We start from the raw sequence: 22086 nt of genomic DNA on the forward strand, positions 1-22086 counted from the left end.
GACTGACCACCTACCAGTCACTTGATGCCATTGTGACGCCAGGTGATTGGCAGGTGGGGCGGGGAGATAAAGATCTGGCCCACTTAGCCAAAAGGCTTCCCCACCCCTGCTACAAAAGTGGAGGGGGAAAGGCGGCTTCTCCACCTAACAATATTGAGAGGGCTTTCTGAAATCATAATTTGGCAGCACTACCTTGGGAGAACATTTCTAAGTGAATAAATTGCATCTGAGTACACGGCACATTTTTATGAGATTCTTTTTATGTTTGAGATAAAAAAAGGGGGAGAAAAAAGAGAAAAATCTAGACCAAAGTAAATTGCTAGCTTGTCATCTTTGCATTATTGCACTGATTGGATCGTGTTGACTTTCTTTTTCTTTCTTTTTTTATGGTAATGAACAAAATAAGTTGAGTAAATAACTGAGGTAGCAGGGCAGAAAGGGGAAGCCTGTGTTTATTATGTTAGCAAAGCTAGCTGCATCTTCTGTTAGATGTAGCCACGACCTGCTTCCCTCTCTGTTGCGCAACAAGCATTAACGGTGGCCCCTGTGAGTTTTCAGAGACAATGTAAAATAATCAGCCTAGATTTTCAGATGCCAGCAGCCTACAGCCGACGTCTGAATATGTTGGTTTCTCCGCAAAGTTGTTTCCAAATCAACGTGCGTAAGGCTGGGGTTGTTAGGCCAAGAACACAACCCAGTGGGGACTCTGAGTACGCATGCACAGGCTGCAAACATAAATAAATGGATGTGGGAATGTGGGAATGTGGGAAGCAGAATTGAGAAAGAGCTGGTATTACACAGGTGCAGGCATTGGCAGAGTAGGACCCCAGTTGCAAACTTGAGTGTGGTGATGTGGAGTGGCCTTCAGCTTGGAAAATCCTGGCCTTGAATTCCTTAAACCTTTTTCTGTCACATAGATCTCACAGAGTATGGGAAAGTGTTCATGAATATGTTTGTCCCCAAGGAAGAAGAAGAGTAGAAGAAGAGTTTGGATTTGATATCCTGTTTTATCACTACCTGAGGGAGTCTCAAAGCAGCTAACATTCTCCTTTCCCTTCCTCCCCCACAACAAACACTCTGTGAGGTGAGTGGGGCTGGGAGACTTCAGAGAAGTGTGACTAGCCCAAGGTCACCCAGCAGCTGCATGTGGAGGAGCGGGGAAGCGAACCCTGTTCACCAGATTGCGAGTCCATCACTCTTAACCACTACACAACACTGGCTCTACACCACACTGGAAGATGCAAATACACTTCAAAAGAGGATTAGACAGAGTCATGCAGTCATGTGACTGTTGGCGGCTGCTCCACTGCTAGAGATATTATGACTGATTACCAGTTGCTGGAAATCACAAGAATGTTGTTGCACTCGCGTCCAGCTTGCAGACTTCTGGTCAGCCACCGTGAGGTTAGGATGGTGGACTAGATGGGCCATTGGTCTCATCCAGCAGGGCTCCTTTTAGGTTCCTATTGGTCAGAGGACAAAAGCATTTGGAGAGTCACAGGTCCCCTAACCCTTGCATGATACACACTGAATTTGTTTATTTGGGAATGAGCTCTCCCTGGTGCTGAATTCTGTGCTATTATCAGCTTTCATTCAGGAACCCCTGAACCTGCTGCAATTCCATCGTTAACATTGCAGAAGTTCCGTGCATTTTGTAGCACAGCTACCTCAGAGAACACAAGCAGAGGAATGTGGCTTCCAGGGGAGAAGGTTTTAAGTCACTTTTATGGCATTTTTCATCGCAAATAAAACATTTGTGTCTTTTGTATACAGTGGTATACCTCGGATTAAGTACTTAATTCGTTCTGGAGGTCCGTACTTAACCTGAAACTGTTCTTAACCTGAAGCACCACTTTAGCTAATGGGTGCCGCCGGAGCACAATTTCTGTTCTCATCATGAAGCAAAGTTCTTAACCTGAAGCACTATTTCTGGGTTAGCAGAGTCTGTAACCTGAAGCATATGTAACCTGAAGCGTATGTAATCCGAGGTACCACTGTATACAGTAACAGACTACGAGGCAATGGGCAGTGTAGAAAGTCGGTTGCAAGTCCAGATATGCTCAATATATATATATAGGAATATTTGCAGGAAGACCCAGGAGGCAGAGGATTATTCAATGAGAAAGAAACAAATTGAAAGAAAATGCTTTCTTTTATAGGAAGGACTCTCACCCAGTAAAAGCTATCCCCTCCACCACTTCGTCTCTCGGGCCCAAGCTTGTCATGTAGGGAAATTGTTCTTTATAGCTGGCTGAGACAAGACTAATGTTGCCTGTCAGACCACTTCTCCTTGCACTAGTTATGCAGCTTTTATATATTCTGTCCCTGTGTCTTGCAATTACAAAAGCACAGCAACATGAGGCTCTCTCCTGAATCCAGTGAACTTTTCTACGGCTTTTCAAAGCCGTCAGTTTGCCGGCGGCACCAAGATGTCAAGGAACGCCAGAGGTGTGCCCTCGGCAGGAGAATTTTCCACTGAGCAAGGTGTGCAGTGGGAATGATGCAGTTGGAAGGGATCCCAAGAGTCATTGCGTCCTCTGTAATACAGGAACCTATACTGGCCATTGGGAAGGAAGATGTCTAGAATAACCTCTTTCATTTGAGCCTTCCTGAAGCAGCAAGATCTTCCTGTGCTCTGGCATGTCCCTATGTCCTTGGTTATCAAGTGATCTTGACTCTGCCTCCTAGTTCACCCTATGATCCTGACTTGCTCTTTAGACCTGGTCACTGGTGAGTGCTAGGTTTCCTGGTTCCTGCTGCTTCTTGCTATCCTTGGCCCGCCCAATCAGGGGCCAGGAGGTCAGGATCAGGGGTCAGCAAACTTTTTCAGCATGGGGCCGGTCCACTGTCCCTCAGGCCTTTTGGGGGGGGCTGGACTATATTTGGGGCGGCGGGTGAACGAATTCCTATGCCCCACAAATAACCCAGAGATGCATTTTAAATAAAAGCACACATTCTACTCATGTAAAAATACCAGGCAGGTCCCACAAATAACCCAAATATTCATTTTAAATAAAAGGACACATTCTACCCATGTAAAAACACACAGAAAGATTGAGGGCACAAGAAGAAGGGGACGACAGAGGACGAGATGGTTGGACAGTGTTCTCGAAGCTACAAACATGAGTCTGACCAAACTGCGGGAGGCAGTGGAAGACAGGAGTGCCTGGCGTGCTTTGGTCCATGGGGTCACAAAGAGTCGGACACGACTAAACAACAACAACAAAAAACACACGCTGATTCCCGGACCATCCGCAGGCCAGATTTAAAAGGCGATTGGGCCAGATCCGGCCCCCGGGCCTTAGCTTGCCTACCCATGGTCAAGTCTCATGACATGCAGCTAACAAAAGGCAAGATACCACACTGCTGCCTGCCTGTCACTGTCATACAGTTTTTGCCAGGCAGCATTAAAGAGCCAATTCACAGATTAAAGACCCAAGGCGCTGGTTTCCAAGCTTAAAAAATAGTTGTGCATCTTTTTTTCTCAGTTTGTGGAGGAAGCTCAATTTACTGAACCGAATATTATTCCACCAGAGAAGCGTTCACTTGTCACCAGGCAACCATAAAAACATCTTGGGTTGTAGTTGTATTCAGAGTAAACTCATTAACAGTCACTACTAACTTAGACCTATGGATTTCTGCGGGGAAGTTAGTTGGATGCAATCCTTTACCAGTTATCGTAGCTACTTTCAACTTTTCAGTGTGCTTTCTTCATTAGGACCTACTTTTATATTTGCTGGAATATAATTTTAAAATATTCTGAACGTTCCTGCCAAAGATTTTGATTTTCCTGCTTAACTTGGAAGCGCAGCACTGAGTCAGTGAATCCACTTTTTGAAGTTTATTACACTGAATTATAGATGCAACTTTCATCCCAGGTAGGCAAAGTTTGAGGAGCTATACTAAATAAAGAATATTTCATTTTGATCAGGAAGCAAAATAGGGCAAGCCGCTTCAGCAGCAAGGACTCCACCGGAGTTTGAAAACCAAGTGGATCTTTCGCTCACAGCTTCAGCTGATTGTCTTTTCCTCCTTTTCTTTTCTGCTGCTTTGTGCTTCCTCTGTTTGAATCATTGGCAGTGTCTCTCTTTTGCCCAGGCAAGCCTGAAAAATATGCCACAGAGTAGGGAAGTGAAAAATAGGTCATGTGTCGGGGGGGGGGACCCCAAGTGGCAGTTGAGTTCCCTTGGGATATATAAGAAAATGAGACTTCCCTGTACATGCCATCAAAGGTGAAGGGGGGAACTACCAATAATTAATATAAATTTATTATTTGTCGTCATTGAATTTACATCCCGCCCTTCATCGCCAAGGAGCCCATTCACAGCAAACTTTAAAAAAAAACTTTTAACACATTTTGGAAATAGTTACCATTTGCTATGGAACTTACCTGGCAAACCTTTGTATCTCATTGAGATTAAGAATGATGCAGAGCAGTTTGCCCTTTTTATTGCCCTCCAAGGTGATCAGACACAAGCCTGGCCTTAGCATTTGCTTATAGTTGCAATAGTGTGGGCTTGAGTCCTGAAAGAGATAACTGTGTTGAACTCAGCACTTACTATGGGAATGCATAGTACAGTGGTACCTCGGGTTAAGAACGTAATTCATTCCGGATGTCCATTCTTAACCTGAAATTGTTCTTAACCTGAAGCACCACTTTAGCTAATGGGGCCTCCTGCTGCCACTGCACCACCAGAGCACAATTTCTGTTCTCATCCTGAAGCAAAGTTCTTAACCTGAGGTACTATTTCTGGGTTAGTGGAGTCTGTAACCTGAAGCGTCTGTAACACGAGGTACCACTGTAGACCCCTGGTTAACAGGCAGTTATCTCGTAGACACTAGCTGAGTGACATCTCACGCTGTGACCTTGAGATACAGAGTCAAGAGACCTGCCACTGCAGTTTCATGATTCGTGCCTTTGGTTGTTATGGGAGGGTTCTAGGACTAGGGCTGGGTGATGTATCAATACATAATCCAAAACTAGATTGAAGCCCACCATTGTGGTAATGGAAGTATATTAATAGTGAATTACAATTAAGAAGAAGTATATTAATAATGAAATAATTACACTGGGCAACAATTTTTTACTTTTTGAATGTTGTCTAGATTTCTACAACTGATTTAAGGTATTTTTGCACTGCTGAATTAGGAAATGGCATCCGTTTCGCTCCATCAGGTCAGGTTTTTGTGCTATGTTGATTTGAAAAAATCAGATCTTGTGACAAAATCGATTACATTTTTGTGGCATTATCAGCTGATTTTTGTCAACACATATCATCCTAAATATGTTTTTAAGAGAAAAAAATGTTTTTCCAACAACATATATTGATTACCTGATAGAAGCATTGATTACTGTAAACTGAATGGTGGGCATTGATAAAGGTAAGTACACGTAAATTGCATGTTGCTTCACCATTTTTCAAACTTCAGGGCTAGAACTTCCGTTTCTTGGAACTCCTGGAATGCTCAGCGGCAGGGAGGTCTCTCTTCAGAGTCCAACAGTAGTCAGCCATCATGACTGCGTCCCAGCGACCCTGATACCTGGTCTCCATCTCTTTCATGTCCTGATGGAATCTCTCCCCCTGCTCGTCACTCATTGAACCCAGGTTCTAAGGAAACCGGTCCATATGTGAAAATAGGTAGTGTATTTTGACGCTCATGTTGCAGCCCAGGTTTCTGAAAGCAGTCAGCATGTTGTTGACAAGTTCTGTGTAGTTTCTGGCCTTATTGTTGCCAAGAAAGTTCTTCACTACCAGAACAAATGCCTTCCACGCTTCCACTTCCACTTCGTTCATTGAGTTTCCGAACTCTGGATCTCTGATGAGCTGACGGATCTGAGAACCGTCAAAGATGCCACTTTCAACTTCTCCATGGTCAATCCTGGAAAAGCCTGGCACAAGTATTCAAGAAGCCTGGCACCACAATTTAAGAAGGACACTGACAAACTGGAACGTGTCCAGAGGAGGGCAACCAAAATGGTCAAAGGCCTGGAAACGATGCCTTATGAGGAACGGCTAAGGGAGCTGGGCATGTTTAGCCTGGAGAAGAGGAGGTTAAGGGGTGATATGATAGCCATGTTCAAATATATAAAAGGATGTCACATAGAGGAGGGAGAAAGGTTGTTTTCTGCTGCTCCAGAGAAGCGGACACGGAGCAATGGATCCAAACTACAAGAAAGAAGATTCCACCTAAACATTAGGAAGAACTTCCTGACAGTAAGAGCTGTTCGACAGTGGAATTTGCTGCCAAGGAGTGTGGTGGAGTCTCCTACTTTGGAGGTCTTTAAGCAGAGGCTTGACAACCATATGTCAGGAGTGCTCTGATGGTGTTTCCTGCTTGGCAGGGGGTTGGACTCGATGGCCCTTGTGGTCTCTTCCAACTCTATGATTCTATGATTCTATAATTCTATGAAGTAAGTGAAGCAGTCACCATCCTTGTCCAGAGCATTGGTGAACTGCTTGGTTAAGCCAAGCTTGATGTGCAGCGGTGGGAAGAGTATTCGGTCTCTGTCCACCAGAGGGTCGTTGATGATGTTCCTTTTTCTGCAAGGCACCAATTCCTCCCGCACAGGCCAGTCCTTCTTCGTGTAATGCTGAGCACGGTCCCTACTATCCCACATGCACAGAAAACATGGGTACTTGGTAAAGCCAGACTGTTGTCCCAACAAAAAGTTCACCCTCTTCAGGTCAACACAAATAAACCACTTATGCTGATCATAACCAATTTTCTCCAGCACATACTTCACCCCATCATAGTTCTCCTTCAGTGTACTCGAGTGAGCCAGGGGTTTTGATCCCCTAACTTTATGCTTTGCCGCACCAATTTATGGAAGATTTCGAGGTTTTATGACTTCAAACTGATCCCTTTTCGACATAATCACCCAGAACTATCGGACCTGAATACTTCTTGTCATTAAAACAATCCTTTCCAATCAAAACAATTATTCGACATGGCATTTTACCCCCACCAACTTCTTCTAAAATGCTCCATACAAGCATGTTGTTTAGTCGTTTAGTCGTGTCCGACTCTTCGTGACCCCATGGACCAGAGCACGCCAGGCACTCCTGTCTTCCACTGCCTCCCGCAGTTTGGTCAGACTCATGCTGGTAGCTTCGAGAACACTATCCAACCATCTCGTCCTCTGTTGTCCCCTTCTCCTTGTGCCCTCCATCTTTCCCAACATCAGGGTCTTTTCCAGGGAGTCTTCTCTTCTCATGAGGTGGCCAAAGTATTGGAGCCTCAGCTTCACGATCTGTCCTTCCAGTGACCACTCAGTGACCATACAAGCGTACATGTGAACAAAAACGTAAAAAAATGACATGTGGCCATAGCTCAAAAACTTGACCTGATTGAGCAAAACCAATGTGATTTTTGGATTCAGCACATCAGATTCGTCGTAAATCAGCTGAAAAACCACAGACAACAAATTTGTTGTTGACCAGTGTTATTAAGCTCTAAGCCATATGTAGGTTTTATTTTACAGTGGTACCTCAGGCTAAGTACTTAATTCGTTCCGGAGGTCCGTTCTTAACCTGAAACTGTTCTTAACCTGAAGCACCACTTTAGCTAATGGGGCCTCCTGCTGCTGCCGGAGCATGATTTCTGTTCTCATCCTGAAGCAAAGTTCTTAACCCGAGGCACTATTTCTGGGTTAGCAGAGTCTGTAACCTGAAGCATATGTAACCTGAAGCGTATGTAACCCGAGGTACCATTGTATTTTATCTTATATTTTGGAAATGTACATCCAGTGGTTTCCCCCCCCCCTTTAATTTTTTTTGGGGGGGCTCAAGAGAGTGGGGCCCTAAGCTATAGCTTGTTTAGCTTATACGTATATCCAGCACTGTGTGACATATATGAACATGAGCAATACGCCAGTAAGCTGACTCGACAGGATACAGACTATAAATATGGGCGCTGAAGACACTGTCAGGCAGAACTCAGAATAGACAAGGAGATCTCAAGAGGATGCTCTGCATCAGTCAGCTCCCAGAAGGATCATTTGCTGTCATGTCTAAGGGTTCTCTGGAAGAGGTCTGGCCTCTCCACGAGGCGCAGTGAAGCAGTCACCTCACGCAGCAGGCTGAGGTCAGCTGGGAGGGGGAGCAGATGCAGCTCTGAGGAGGAGTGTGCCGCTCGCTGGATCCTGCACTTGTAATAATAATAATAATTATTATTTATTTATTATTTATACCCTGCCCATCTGGCTGGGTTTCCTCAGCCACTCTGGGCGGCTTCCAACAGAAGATTAAAATACAATATTAATACCTATTAAACATTAAAAGCTTCCCTAAACAGGGCTGCCTTCAGATGTCTTCTAAAAGTCTGGTAGTTGTTGTTCTCTTTGACATCTGGTGGGAGGGCATTCCACAGGGCGGGTGCCACTACCGAGAAGGCCCTCTGCCTGGTTCCCTGTAACTTGGCTTCTCGCAGCGAGGGAACTTCCAGAAGGCCCTCAATGCTGGACCTCAGTGTCCGGGCAGAACGATGGAGGTGGAGACGCTCCTTCAGGTATACTGGACCGAGGCCGTTTAGGGCTTTAAAGGTCAGCACCAACACTTTGAATTGTGCTCGGAAACGTATTGGGAGCCAGTGTAGGTCTTTCAAGACCACGTTATATGTTCTCGGCAGCCACTCCCAGTCACCTGTCTAGCTGCCACATTCTGGATTAGTTGTAGTTTCTGGGTCACTTTCAAAGGTAGCCCCACATAGAGCGCATTGCAGTAGTCCAAGCGGGAGATAACTAGAGCATGCACCACTCTGGCGAGACAGTCCGCGGGCAGGTAGGGTCTCAGCCTGCGTACCAGATGAAGCTGATAAACAGCTGCCCTGGACACAGAATTGACCTGCGCCTCCATGGACAGCTGTGAGTCCAGAATGACTCCCAGGCTGCGCACCTGGTCCTTCAGGGGCACAGTTACCCCATTCAAGACCAGCTTTGCCTCTGCCGTCCTGTTCCCTCTCCAGCCTCCTTTTCTCTAACCCACTGCTTTCAGTGCACCAGGGTTTCTCCGGCCTCCAGTTGCCTCAGGTGGAGGAGCAGGCGGAGGCAGGTTTTGCCTCAAATGGTAAAATGGCCTTGGCCAGCCCTGCTCCAACAGCAAATGGAACATAAGATTGAAGCAGTCTGGAATGGGTTTCATTCTAGTTGGATGCAAGGATGAGTAGTTTTCTTTGTCTAGTCTAAGTAGACTGTGTGTGTGTGTGTGTGCGCGCGCGCGCGCGCTGCATGTCAATGTCTAATGCTTGCTGTGTAACCAATGAAACCCACAGCCTTCACCCATAAGTGTTCTTATTGTTCTCTAATCCAAGAGAACCACTGCCTTCGGCAAACAAAACCTTTGGCAGAACACCATTAAGACATTCTGAAAATGGTTTGAAATATGCTCTCATTCGCCAGTCCCAGAGTTGAGCTGTTCTGTGGCCATGAAATGCCTGAGTAAACAGGAATGCTTTCAAAAAATTCTCCTGAAAATCAGTTAATGATGGAGACAGATGCACCTCACAGTGAATAAGTTATTGTGCTCTGAAGAAGGCTCTGCAAGCTCCTTTCCTCTAAGTGGAGGGCACTGACAACAATGACCAGTGCTGCACTTTTGTAATTTTACACTCAAACAGGGGTCATCATCCTGGCACTCACATGTGTCATTATGCCTACCAGTACCTCCTAAGTCACCCAGAAAAGGTCTCAGTAAATATCCCCTTGAAAAGCCACATTAGATTGTTTGTTGTCCCTGCTGAGTTTCTGTTTGCACTGACTTGGCCTCTCTCACATTGAACGCCCCCCTTTAAGCATGCAGACATTTCGTTGGATGCCAGGATTGGACACCCATCCTCCCATTGTGAACAGAGGAGAGGTACACAGAGATTCTCCCTGTGAACAAGTGGAGGTGTCCGATTCAGGTGCCTTTTTTCCATTGATGGAGGGCATGCCAGCACCATTTTGTGATCCTGTCATTTTTAGATATGGCAGCCATTTTGTTTTTTACCTCACGCTCATGGCAGAATTTTTATGATTGGCATCCACAGATGCTTTCTGAAAATTACAGATGTGCAGACCGGCAACACCCACTCGAGACTTAATGGTCTTTTTGTGGAGAGGGGAAGCAGTATTTCAACATGTAATAAGTCAGGCTTTCCCTGACCCGTAAAACTGAACCCTGTTATTACTAGATTTCTGTTTTTCTCTCTGCTTTTTTGCTACCGTTTTACCCTGTTAATGTTTGTTGTTCCATACACTGCCAATATATTTAAATGTTAAGCAGTTTGGAAATGCTTTTAAATAAATAAATTGGAGGGGAAGTCACTTTGATGTCGGGATGTGAACGTTCGGTTGTCTGGCAGTCATTCTGTCTTTCTCTCCCACACACAATTAAACCATCAGGAAATGAAAGTGATTCTACACACACACACACACACACACACACACACACCTCTTTTGTCAAACGGCATCATTATGAGAGGCCTGTCTCGCTCAGTCTTCAGTAAGTGGAGTCACTAATAATTAAGAAGCCGTTGCAATAAAAGTGAGCTCGTTAGGGGAGTTGACAGTGTTATTGGGAACCTGAAGGAAATGTGGCATTTGGCAAAAATTGAATTGGACATTAGATTGGCAGCAAGCAAAGTGTTGACTGAGATCAGCTTTATGGCGCATATGAGTCCAGTGGTGGTGTTTTTAGCTGCAATGGCTTTTGTGTTGTTTCCAGGCTCAGTTCAAAGAGCCCGTTACTACCTATAAGCACTAAATTAGGGTTGCCATATTTCAAGAGGTGAAGATCTTTTTTAAGGCAAAATTGGAGCTTTTTTAAAAATAATATTTTTTATTAGTTTTCAGTTACAATCAAATAATAGCCTCATTATAACAATACCAGTTTATAATACAATTAATAATACCAATCGTTCAAATACAGAATTATATCATTTAGGTGGCCCTCCACATCATAGGATTAATGGTTTTATGGTTTTCTTTATTTCTGTGTTCCAAAATACGGTAGTATTCATTTCAATTACATTCCAGTCATCATCATCTCTTATACAACAACTGCAATATTAATAACTTCACCAAAATCTACACTACTGACACAGGTTGCCATGCATCCAGATTTTCCCAGACATTTCAACAATTTTTGTCCAGACACCATTTCCTGGAAAATTCCTACCTAAATGGCAACCCTACCTAAATGACTTGGATTGGGCAGGACTGCCTCCCTTCATTAATCCCAGTCTTAAACCAAGGCTCCATCTGAACCATACATTTAAAGTACTCTTGTCCCACTTCAAATCGTGTGGCTTCACCCAAAAAATCCTGGGAATTGTAATATGTCGAGGCTGCTGAGGCCCCTATTCCCCTTCACAGAGTTCACTGGTTTAACCCCTCTGGGAATTGTAGCTCTGTGAGGGGAATAGAGGTGTCTTTTAGCAACTCTCCTACTTTTGATTGGTGGTGGCTCTCCAGGGCAAGAATCTGTCCCCATCATAGCTCTGCTCCAGGGTGTGTCCTTGGGGTTGGGGCTTTTGGTCCAAAGAGGTAAAAGCCTTTTACTGAAACATTTCATCTAGAACAGGCATAGGCAAACTCCGGCCCTCCAGATGTTTGGGACTACAGTTCCCATCATCCCTGACCACTGGTCCTGTTAGCTAGGGATGATGGGAATTGTAGTCCCAAACATCTGGAGGGCCGGAGTTTGCCTATGCCTGATCTAGAAAGCCAGGGTCAAAGTTCAGCATAGTCCAAGCAAGCCAAGGTCAAGCTTGGGGAGCAAGGAGGGGGAACTAGAGGAAGCAGAGACCTGTGGTTTTTTTTATCAATTGGAAGCCTCAAGAGGGAGACCTCATATGCTGTGGCTTCCTAGCTGCTTGCTCATGAGTTGCCAGACAATTGTAGGTCTGTAGACTCATGCTAATGGAAACCCATTGCACAGCACAGTGGCCAATCTGTCGTGCAACGTCACCCAAATGCTTCTTATGTATTTTTATTCATTCATTTGTTCATAATTTTTTTTGTATACCACTTTTCCACACACACACAAAATGCTCAAAGCAGAGAACAGGACTATGTTCCAAAAAAAAGTACAAAAACCATTCCATAATAATCTAGCAAAACAGTAGCAGATATAATAACCTGCAAAGGAAACTCACATCAATCCTGTGGATATAAGATTACCGCACTTAAGCAACATACAGCATCCAACAGCAAAAATAACAAGGGAGCTTCGCAGTTTCACCTTAGTCCTAGAAACACCATTCCCATGGTGTATGTAAATTATCATGAACCATGTTATGATGTAGCTCACTGTCCATATCTCCCTTTTGTAGATAAGCCACTCTGTGCATTGTGATTTTCGGGGCTGAGGATGATGAATAGTGGCATACAACAGCTCTCCAATACAAGCTTCAAGAGCTATTGCCTTATTTGGTTTTTATTGATGAAATACAATATTGGGGGCAGATCTCCACTCATAATTCTTGTGGAACGGTGTTCCTTTGGCACAAAACGTTTTGCAAGTGGAGCAGGTATGCCGCTAAGAGACTTGAACTTAGTTCTGTATTGGATAGGACTCTCAATAATAACAAAAACAAGAAGAATGACCTTGCTGAACATCTGATAAAGGTACCGCTGCCTTCCAGCCTCTTGGAAGAGCATAGGATTGAAATCGAGGCCAAGGAAATTTGTTACAGCCTCACAGCCAAAAGCTTTTGTTTCAGGAGCTCAGCCTGTTTATGAGATGCTGCTGTTTTTTCCCTTAATTCCCTATCTCAAAATGGCAATGCATCCCAAGCAATTTCTATTAAACTGAAATCAGTTTGCATTAGTAACAATTAACTGTAAAAAAAGAGAGAGTGTATTCATGCTTAAATTACATGCCGCTTTTATTGGCACTCGTAAACAAAGCCATAAGGATATTGCCTAAATTGACATAATGCATATTATCTTGTGCAACACTTCTCTCTGAATTAACGTATTCTTTTCAACCTTTCTTTGGTCAACAAATGAAATTAAGGGAATAATCTTACTTGTAAAAAAATTTAAAAGGCCTTAAAGTAAAACCCTAAATCAGGGGTTGCCAGTTCAGCGCCTGCGGAAGCCAGCATAAATGCCAGGGACACCTATGGTGCTTTCGAAAGGTTTCAGTAAATATCCCCTCAGAAATCTGCAATACATCAGAGACTGTTTCCTCTTCCTGCCCAGTTTCTGGTTTCACTGCTTATTGCCACCTTAAGTATGACCATATTTCATGCCAGGATTGGATGCCCACAAAGGAGACTTTGTGGGACTGAATACACTGGCCTTTTCCTCCATTGATGTGAGGCAGGCCTGTAGTATTTTGTGGTCCCATCCCTTTTCCTGCTTTTTTAGGTGTAGCAGCCATTCTGCCATGTCCCCACAGCAGCTCTTTTTCGTTAGGCCACGCCCCTAGGGAAGCCACTTTGTGACTGGCACTCACGTCACTTTCTCAGCATTGCAAATGTGCCCACTGACCCAGTAAAGTATGAGTCAGCTGCCCTAAATGGGGTTTTTTTTGGGGGGGGTATCATAAGATAACATTCATTTGTGAATCTGCCCGGTTATTAAGATTATCTGTGGAGGCCCATCCCTTCAGAAACTTTAGATGGAAAAGGAGGCTTTGTAGTGGTTGCTTTGATACTGATTTTTTTGTAAGATCTAAATTCAAAACTTTGAAACTCCCTGACTCTCGATAGCACGCACACACCTTCACGCACGCACGCACACACCTTTTGGCACCTGCTAAAAACATTTTTGAGATAAATAAGTAAATAAATAAATACAACTTCTTATATTTTACTTAATATTTTTTCTTGTGCTTCCCTCTATAGTCGATGTTTCGAATTCTGTTGGTTGGTTGTTGTTGTTGACTGTGTTTTTTCTTCCCCCTTTTAAACAGGTGTCAAAGCAGTGTTTTCCGGGCACTACCACCGAAATGCTGGCGGCTCCTACAAAAATATTGAAATGGTTATTTCGTCTGCCATAGGGTGCCAGCTGGGAGAAGACACACATGGGGTAAGGGTGGTGGCTGTCACCCCTGAGAAGATTGTTCACAAATACTACAGTTTGAATGAACTGAGCAATCGAGAGGTCGAGAAAGACATTGCAGCTTTGCTTAACCAAAACTAGCCATTTCTTTCCTCTGCCAAAATATTGGGGGGGGGGGCGCCTCTCCAGCTCAGGGTGAGGTATCAGAACTGTGCATTGTGTGATTTCCTTTGGTTTTTTTTAAAAAAAGTTGGCCATGGCAAAGATTTCTCATCATAATCAGAAAGCAGCTGAACGTCGCAAAGTCAAACAGGCAGTCAGAGGGATTATATTCACTTGTCAAGGGTGCGTATAAATTTAACTTGTGCTATAAAAGTAGTGACAGTGCTATTGATTTTGTAATTAAGGAGATATTCTGAGAATGCACTGTTCTTAGAATAAACCACTTTTATAGCAGCGCTTAAATGCACTCGCGAACAAACACACGGCACAACCGTCTACATGACAGCCCAATAAACAACAGGAGGCTGCAGGGAACCAAAATGCCACGTTAATGGAAGAATGAAAGGGGTTTGCCCTCAGTTCAAAGCAAATACTAGGTACATGTATGCAATTACAGGGCAGCTGTAAGAAGCTGGGAAATATTCTATACCTGTTTCTAATAAGGAAAGACACCTCTGACATGTGCAATTTGCCACAGGTCTATCATGCCTCACAGAGGCTCCATCTCTCCTATACGTTTATAGCAGCATCAGGCCACTTAGCAGTCATGGCTTGCCCCAAAGAATCCTGGGAGCTGTAGTTTGTTCAGGGTGCTGGGAGTTGTCAGGAGACACCACCCCCAAATTCCTCTAACAGAGCTATGGTTCCCAGAGTTCCCTGGGAAGAGGGATCGGTTGTTAAACCACTCTGAGAATTGTATCTCCCTGCTAGGGAGGGGGTGTCTCCTCTAAGCACCCTTTACAAACTACAGTTCCCAGGAATCTTTGGGGGGAGCCATGACTGTTTAAAGTAGAACAGAGAGCAGGGTTGTTTCCGAGTATTGAGGGGTTCCTGGCCTAGTGCCCTTGGGTGGCTTTCTTTGACATCAGTGGGCTCCCCCTGGAAGTTATAGCAGCAGCGACTTCCCACGCTTCACCAGTGTACCATCACAGCAGTGGATTGTGGGCAATATAAAATGGTGGCTTGCCCAGGTGAGCTGTTCTGACCCCCAGGACCTTACGAGAGAGGGCATTTCCTGGGTCTGGGGAATCATGTCTCAAGAGACAATGCTCCACAGCCTTCCATTTTAAATGCTCACTTTATGGCATTTTTGCGTTGATCGCTTGAGTAGGCCCTGCACGTGTGTGCAGTGCTCAACTGTAGGCACGATTTGACACTGATTTACCACCCATGAATCAGTCCTCTGAAAGGAAATCATTTAGAGCTTGCCATTTCCACCTCACTACAAACAAACCTAAATCAGCGGTGAGCTAATTTAACTGTTTGCAGCTTCAGCCAAGAAATTCCGGGAATTTTCGTTTGGTGAGAGTACTTAGAATTCCATTAGAGAGCCCTAAGTCATTTTCAGAAATACAATTCATGGCGCTCTGCCCTTTAAACCAATGGAACAATCAGTTTAAACCATTTTTTATTTTTATTTTTTGCTGGTTTCTCCTCCTCTTACACATTTTGATTTCTTAAAAGAATGAAATTGAACTCACACTCTGTGCTGGGGGCGGGGGAGTATTTACTCAATGAAGTAATGGGGTTAATTGAGGTCTTTTGAGTCCAGGGTTATTTGTAGATGGCTTAATACTACCAAACTGGTGTGTGTGTGTGTGTGGTTTTTTTCTTCACTTTTATGGTTTAATAGGTTTCTTGTGTTCCTATGTGGGACCAGTCCACATTTTAAAGGATGGGTATATTCCTTATTAAGGAATATAATGTGTTGTGTCAGCACAAACCATGTGTCTTTTGGGGCTCCCAGGCTTTCAAAATGTGTGTATGTAGGGAATTCACAGACGAACGGTATTACAAATTGGTGTGAAATCACTTTTCAATGAATAACAAATCACCTTCCTGTGTTTTATAACAACCTACATTTGGTGTGTGGTTATATAAGTGCAGTTATAAACCTGGATGATATGTTATCAAGTGAAATGGCAACATTAAAAAAGAAGAAGACGTATTTTTGAAATGTATACACGGCTACTTCAAGTGATCATTCCAAACTAATTGTACCGTTTTAAATTGAATCCCTCAGAACACAAATTGAATAAATGGAATCACTAGCTCCGCCCAGATGTTAAAGGCTTCCTAAATTGAAGGGAGAGTGGGATCTGTTCCTACAATCCTGTCACTAAGACCAGGTGTTCTCCATGGCGAAGACCTGTAGAAGGAGTTCTGAAATGCACAGGGAAGCAATTCTCGCTGCAGACCTTATCCGCTGTGGAGCAGAGACAGAGGACTTGGGGCCTTCCAAAGCTTGTTGGACTCTTATTCCCATCAGCCCCAGCCAGCTTGGCCAACAGTGAGGGATGATGAGAGTTGGAGTTCAATGATGCCTGGAGGGTCCAAGGTTTCCTCCATGCTTGGTGGTCTTCAGCTGGTGGGTTGGGACTCCATATTGGTTTGGGTCCTGATGGAAGGGTGGGTTGAAACAGCCGCATGATCAAGATAAAAATAGCGATGGGGAGGAGAGAGAATGGAGGGGATAAATGGTCCCCAAATACATATTTTGATTAAAAGTGTGTCCCAGGTCTGAAAAGATCACTGATATAGAGGGGATTGGGATGGGGCAGAGGGGGTGGTATAACCCAGCAAATCCCTCCTCTCCCCATAGATATTTCTAACATACAGGAGAGTTTTAGCCACTCAAATGGGGTACTGTTTGATCTTTTTTTTAATGTGAATGATAAGAAATGTTCTTGTTTCTTTAGTTTCTTTCCCCTTTTCAGGGGGATTTAGAATGGTTATGATTGTTTGCCTGTTGACCTTAAACCTGTTTGACCCCCTGAGTGGAAAACCAATTAAAAAAAATGAGGTGAGAAATCTCCTGACTTTGATCTTTTTTTTATACAGGCACTCTTAAAAAGTAATAAAAATCTCCATTTGCAATATATGTGGTCTAGTCAGTATGATAAAAGTGCAAAGGCATAATGAGCGCTCTTGATTTACGAAGAGGGAACGTGTAAAAATTCTTTTGTAGTAAAAGGCACCACACCCCTGGTGCATGAAAGGTCTTTTAGGATCCCAAATCACACCTAGAAGCTTCTAGAAATTTAATGAGCAGGACACTGCTACTGACACCCACTGCCACACTCAAATAGAATCATAGAATCGGAAGGTACACTAAGGGTCATCTAGTCCAACCCTCTGCATGAATCGCAACATGTGGTCCCCCATCCAATTGGAAACCATACTGAGCCCTGCTTAGCTTTGCAAATGTGCTACCTGTTTTATCGCTGCACCATGGAGCTACGTTAGCCACTTGTTTTCAGAGGGATACTATCTACATGTTTGGGACGACGCGGGTGGCGCTGTGGGTTAAACCACAGAGCCTAGGACTTGCCAATCAGAAGGTCGGTGGTTCGAATCCCCACGACGGGGTGAGCTCATGTTGCTTGGTCCCTGCTCCTGCCCACCTAGCAGTTCAAAAGCACGTCAAAGTGCAAGTAGATAAATAGGTACCACTGCGGCAGGAAGGTAAACGGCGTTTCCGTGCGCTGCTCTGGTTCTCCAGAAGCGGCTTAGTCATGCTGGCCACATGACCCAGAAGCTGTACGCCGGCTCGGCCAATAAAGCGAGATGAGCGTCGCAACCCCAGACTCGGCCATGACTGGACCTAATGGTCAGGGGTCCCATTACCTTTTATCTACAAGTCTGGAGGTTCTATTATTTCAAATTGTCTTTTATTTTAAAACACTATTGTCCGAATGAAGATGACTGCTGGCACTGCTCCTGTGGCGACTGGTTCCTCAGGGTGAACTGGGCACTGCCCCCAACAACCTCCATCTGCTCTCAGCCAATCTCCCCCCCCCCCCACCTACCCTATTTCTTTGTTGTAGCCCATCCTGGGGGTGGCACAGGCTGTCACTTTCCTCCTCCTTCATCTCTCTGTTTCCCTTGCAGAACTCAGCAGGGGGACATAATTGGCATTAGTTGGTCCTGCCTGTCATAGGCTCTGGCGCCACCTACTGTTGGACTTCCTGCCTTGATGCCCTACCAATGCCTCTGATCAACAGCCACGGCTATTGCGCTGCCCATTGGACTGGTTCACCGGCAAGAGTGCTGATAACCTTCGTTGGTGGGCAAATCCACTAGGCTCTTTCCCATTGCTTCTTGAACTTGATGGCATAAATCGGAGCAGAAGGGGGGCTTTGCAGGATCAGGCCAAAGGTTCATCTAATCCAGCATCCTTTTACCATAAACGCCAACCAGAAGTGTGTGTCTTCCTTTTAAAGGTATCATTGCGAACATGATAGGCAAAGCCCAGCCTTTGCTCTCATACACAAAAGGTCACCTTGGCTTACGCATAAAATTTTTAATACATATTTTTTTTCATGTTCCCAAAGCATTCATCACAGTTGTAACCTTTTAAGGCCCTTTAAGAGCAGTGAAAAAAGTCCCTATTGGGGAGAGTGAGCAAGCACTTTACTCATTTGTCACTCATTGACAGTCCTAATAACTGCTAGGTTGTTTGGAGGGTGGAGGGGTGAGGGAGGGTGAAGTTCCAACTGATTTTATGAAAAATGAGCAACTTCTCATTCGAAAAAAGGAAGCTTTGAGCTCTCAGGAGCCTCTAAACGAGATGCTGAGGTGTTACGATACAATACGATAATCTTTATTGTCATTGTCCCATACAGAACAACGAAATTGAAAAAATATACATCAGACATTCAAAAACCAACAAGCCTGCTATCCCAGCCTGGTTAACCCCCTAAAAACTCTGATACCCCATAATTAAATGCAATATACTCCCATAGAGACTACCTTACACTGCGTTTAAAACCAAAATCACATTTGGATAAAAACTGTTTCTCAGGCGGCTAGTCCTAGTCTTTATAACCCTGTACCTTCTTCCAGAAGACAGAAGCTGAAAGAGATCACTTCCGGGGTGCGCGCTATCCTGCACTATCTCTTCAGCTTTCTTATGACACCTGGAAGCATAGATTTTCTCCAAAATGGGAAGAGTGCACCCATATGAGGAGCCTTGAAGGATTAAGTGGCAGGTCTTGAAGCGCCAACATCCCATTTCTAAGAGTAACCAATCAGAGGCCCGTGGGAAGCCAGAGGTCAGGGCATAGGGGCCATAGCCCTCCCTAGCAACTGGAGCTCTGTGGTACACTGGTCCATTTAGCTGCCTCACTTAGTGCCATGGATAGACACATGAAGAGCACATTGATTCAGAGCAAGATGGGGGCCCTCTTCCAGCTTGAGGGCCACATTCCGTTCTTGACAATCTCCCAGGGGCCACACATCACTGGTGGGCAGGGCCAGAGGCAAAAATGGGCAGAGCCATCGGTGTAAATTTTATCTCTGTACAGTTGGCTAGTTTTAAGGCACATGCATGCGCCTCTGTCCAGAGAAGCAGCTGAAGGACACCTTCCAGTCGGGCAAAAACACTTCAGTGAAACACTCAGGTTGAGGTTCTTTGCCCCAGTTTCAGGGGATTTGTTTCCACTGAGTGCAGCAGCTTACATGCAATCAATCAAAAAGAAAGAGAATTCCTGTCTGCACAATTACAATCTAAAAGACATGACATGAAAGGAAAAGTCAGGGAGGAGGGAGGAGGGGAAAGCAAACCCAGGCACCAATTCTTGAAGTTGAATGGTAGCTCTTATCATGGCCAGCTGGAAAAGACACCGTTTGTGGAGAGGAGGAGTCTGGTGAAGGCTGTCTTAGAACGGAGCTGATGGAAGGGGCTCTGCTTCGCAACTGTTTGTCCTTTCCACCAAAAATCTTCCAGTTATTGCAGAGTGGATAAGTGGGGGGATAACGCCAGTGACCAAGCTGACGTAAAAAGAAAGCTGTTAGTAACAGCCATCAAAATAAATTAATGGAAAGATGAGACTTATTTATACAATTTGGGAATGAAATAAAGAAATAGCCAATGTCTGTCCTTGCAAGTCTCCTTTAATATAAGAGTCTATTCATACGTAAATTCTTCAACACACACACACCTTTTCCCTCTCTCCCTTTGCATGTATACACATTTGTTTTCCCTTTCCCCCTTTTTAAAATTTAAAATACAGAATTTAAAATTTAAAAACAGAGGAATAAGAGCTGATTCACAGGCAACAGGAACTGAAAGTTGCACCAGGGCATTGGAAACAAGGGACAAAGCCATAAGGAGGGACGAAAGACTCAACCAAAGGACGAGGCAGAAGACAGGAGGAGGAGCAAACCAAAACTCAGAAGGTCAAAGTCTGGAGGCAGGACTGAAAGGCAAGCAAGAAGTCAGGACTGAAGGTCAACCAAAATACAAAAGTAGCACACCAAGGCTTGTTGCTTAGGCAGGGTTAAATTTAACAGGAAGCACTGTTATAGTATGTTGTGGACAAGAGAAGTCAATGCCCAGCCTAAAGGACTGAGTTCAGCCTGGGGCCTAAGGATACAGTGGTACCTCGGGTTACATACGCTTCAGGTTACATACACTTCAGGTTACAGACTCCGCTAACCCAGAAATAGTACCTCGGGTTAAGAACTTTGCTTCAGAATGAGAACAGAAATCGCGCACCAGCGGCATGGCGGTAGTGGGAGGCCCCATTAGCTAAAGTGTTACCTCAGGTTAAGAACAGCTTCAGGTTAAGAAAGGACCTCCGAAACAAATTAAGTACTTAACCCGAGGTACCACTGTACTATGTTAATCACAACCCACAATTCTGTGGCTCCCCGCACAAACCAATTGCACCTAAATTTTGGGGACTCTTCACCAGAGCCACAGCAGCTCACAGCATTAAGCTAGACATGCAAGTCATCAGACCCGGTGTAAGACCACTTCCTATGCTTAGCCATAATTTCTGCTGTTTGCCTAGTACGTTGAGAAAAACAACAACAACAACAACAACAACAACTCTCTTTGTATGTTGGGGAAAAGACTATAGGTTTGCACTCAGTGGGAGTGACAGTTTCTTAACCCTAGTCACAGCTGCAGACACCTTTCCGACCCCCAAGCTCTGTTTCCATCAGCCCAAGTCAAAACAAAGAAGTTTGGTTGGCTCCATTTACTTTGCCGGGCATAATTAGCTAGTGGAATTAATACTGATGCCTCAACTAATCAGAAGTGGCAGAGACCCTCGTGGTCACACAGCACCTCTTCGCGTTTGTTTATGTAGAACAAAATCGCTCATGCTGAGTAAAGTTAGGAAACAGACCACCCACAGAGATGCTCTAATTATCATCTAAGGAAACGAGCCTTTGATGTTGTGGAGATGATATTTCCACCGTTCCAACAGGGCCCATAATTGTAACTACCTCTTAATGTATGAAAGGCGCTTTCTCTTTTTTTCTTTTTTCTTTTTTCTTTTGCTTTTTAGTACTTTGGGGAAAACAAATAAGGAAGTCCTTAAGAGGAAGTCCTTAAATTATTATTATTATTATTATTATTATTATTAAGAGGGGTCATATGTGCCAGCCATGTCCCTCACTCACAGAATGCTGATATTCCCACCAACCATCCCCCCACCCAGTAACCCAGGCTTGACATTTCTGAAAAAGAGGCGTGACCTGACTATGGCTCCATCCTGGAACTGTAGCCAATCAGGAATCCACAGTCATTAGGGGACTCCCTATTCCAGGGGTCAGCAAACCTTTTCAGCAGGGGGCTGATGCACTGTCCCTCAGACCTTGTGGGGGGGGGCTGGACTATTTTTTTTTTGTGGGGGGAATTGAATAAATTCCTATGCCCCACAAATAACCCAAAGATGCATTTTAAATAAAAGCACACATTCTTCTCATTCAAAAACACCAAGCAGGCCCCACAAATAACCCAGAGATAAATTTTAAATAAAAGGACACATTCTACTCATGTAAAAACATGCTGATTCCTGGACCATCCACAGGCCGGATTCAGAAGGCGATTGGGCCAGATCCGGCCCCCGGGCCTTAGTTTG

The 22086-nt window shown here is 44.4% G+C and overlaps 1 protein-coding gene across 1 annotated transcript in view; it reads left to right on the forward strand.

Moving 5' to 3' along the window:
* Positions 1–17023, forward strand: part of CPPED1 (calcineurin like phosphoesterase domain containing 1) — a 72230-nt gene extending 55207 nt beyond the window's left edge. Inside the window, exon 4 of the mRNA XM_082200148.1 lies at positions 13902–17023. Coding sequence (XP_082056274.1) covers positions 13902–14131 — 230 coding nt within the window. The 3' untranslated portion in view covers positions 14132–17023. The remainder of the gene's footprint in view (positions 1–13901) is intronic.
* Positions 17024–22086: the final 5063 nt, after the last annotated feature.

This window comes from Podarcis vaucheri (genome assembly GCF_965113315.1).
Source record: "Podarcis vaucheri genome assembly, chromosome: 14".
In the NCBI taxonomy this organism is placed as follows: Eukaryota; Metazoa; Chordata; class Lepidosauria; order Squamata; family Lacertidae; genus Podarcis; species Podarcis vaucheri.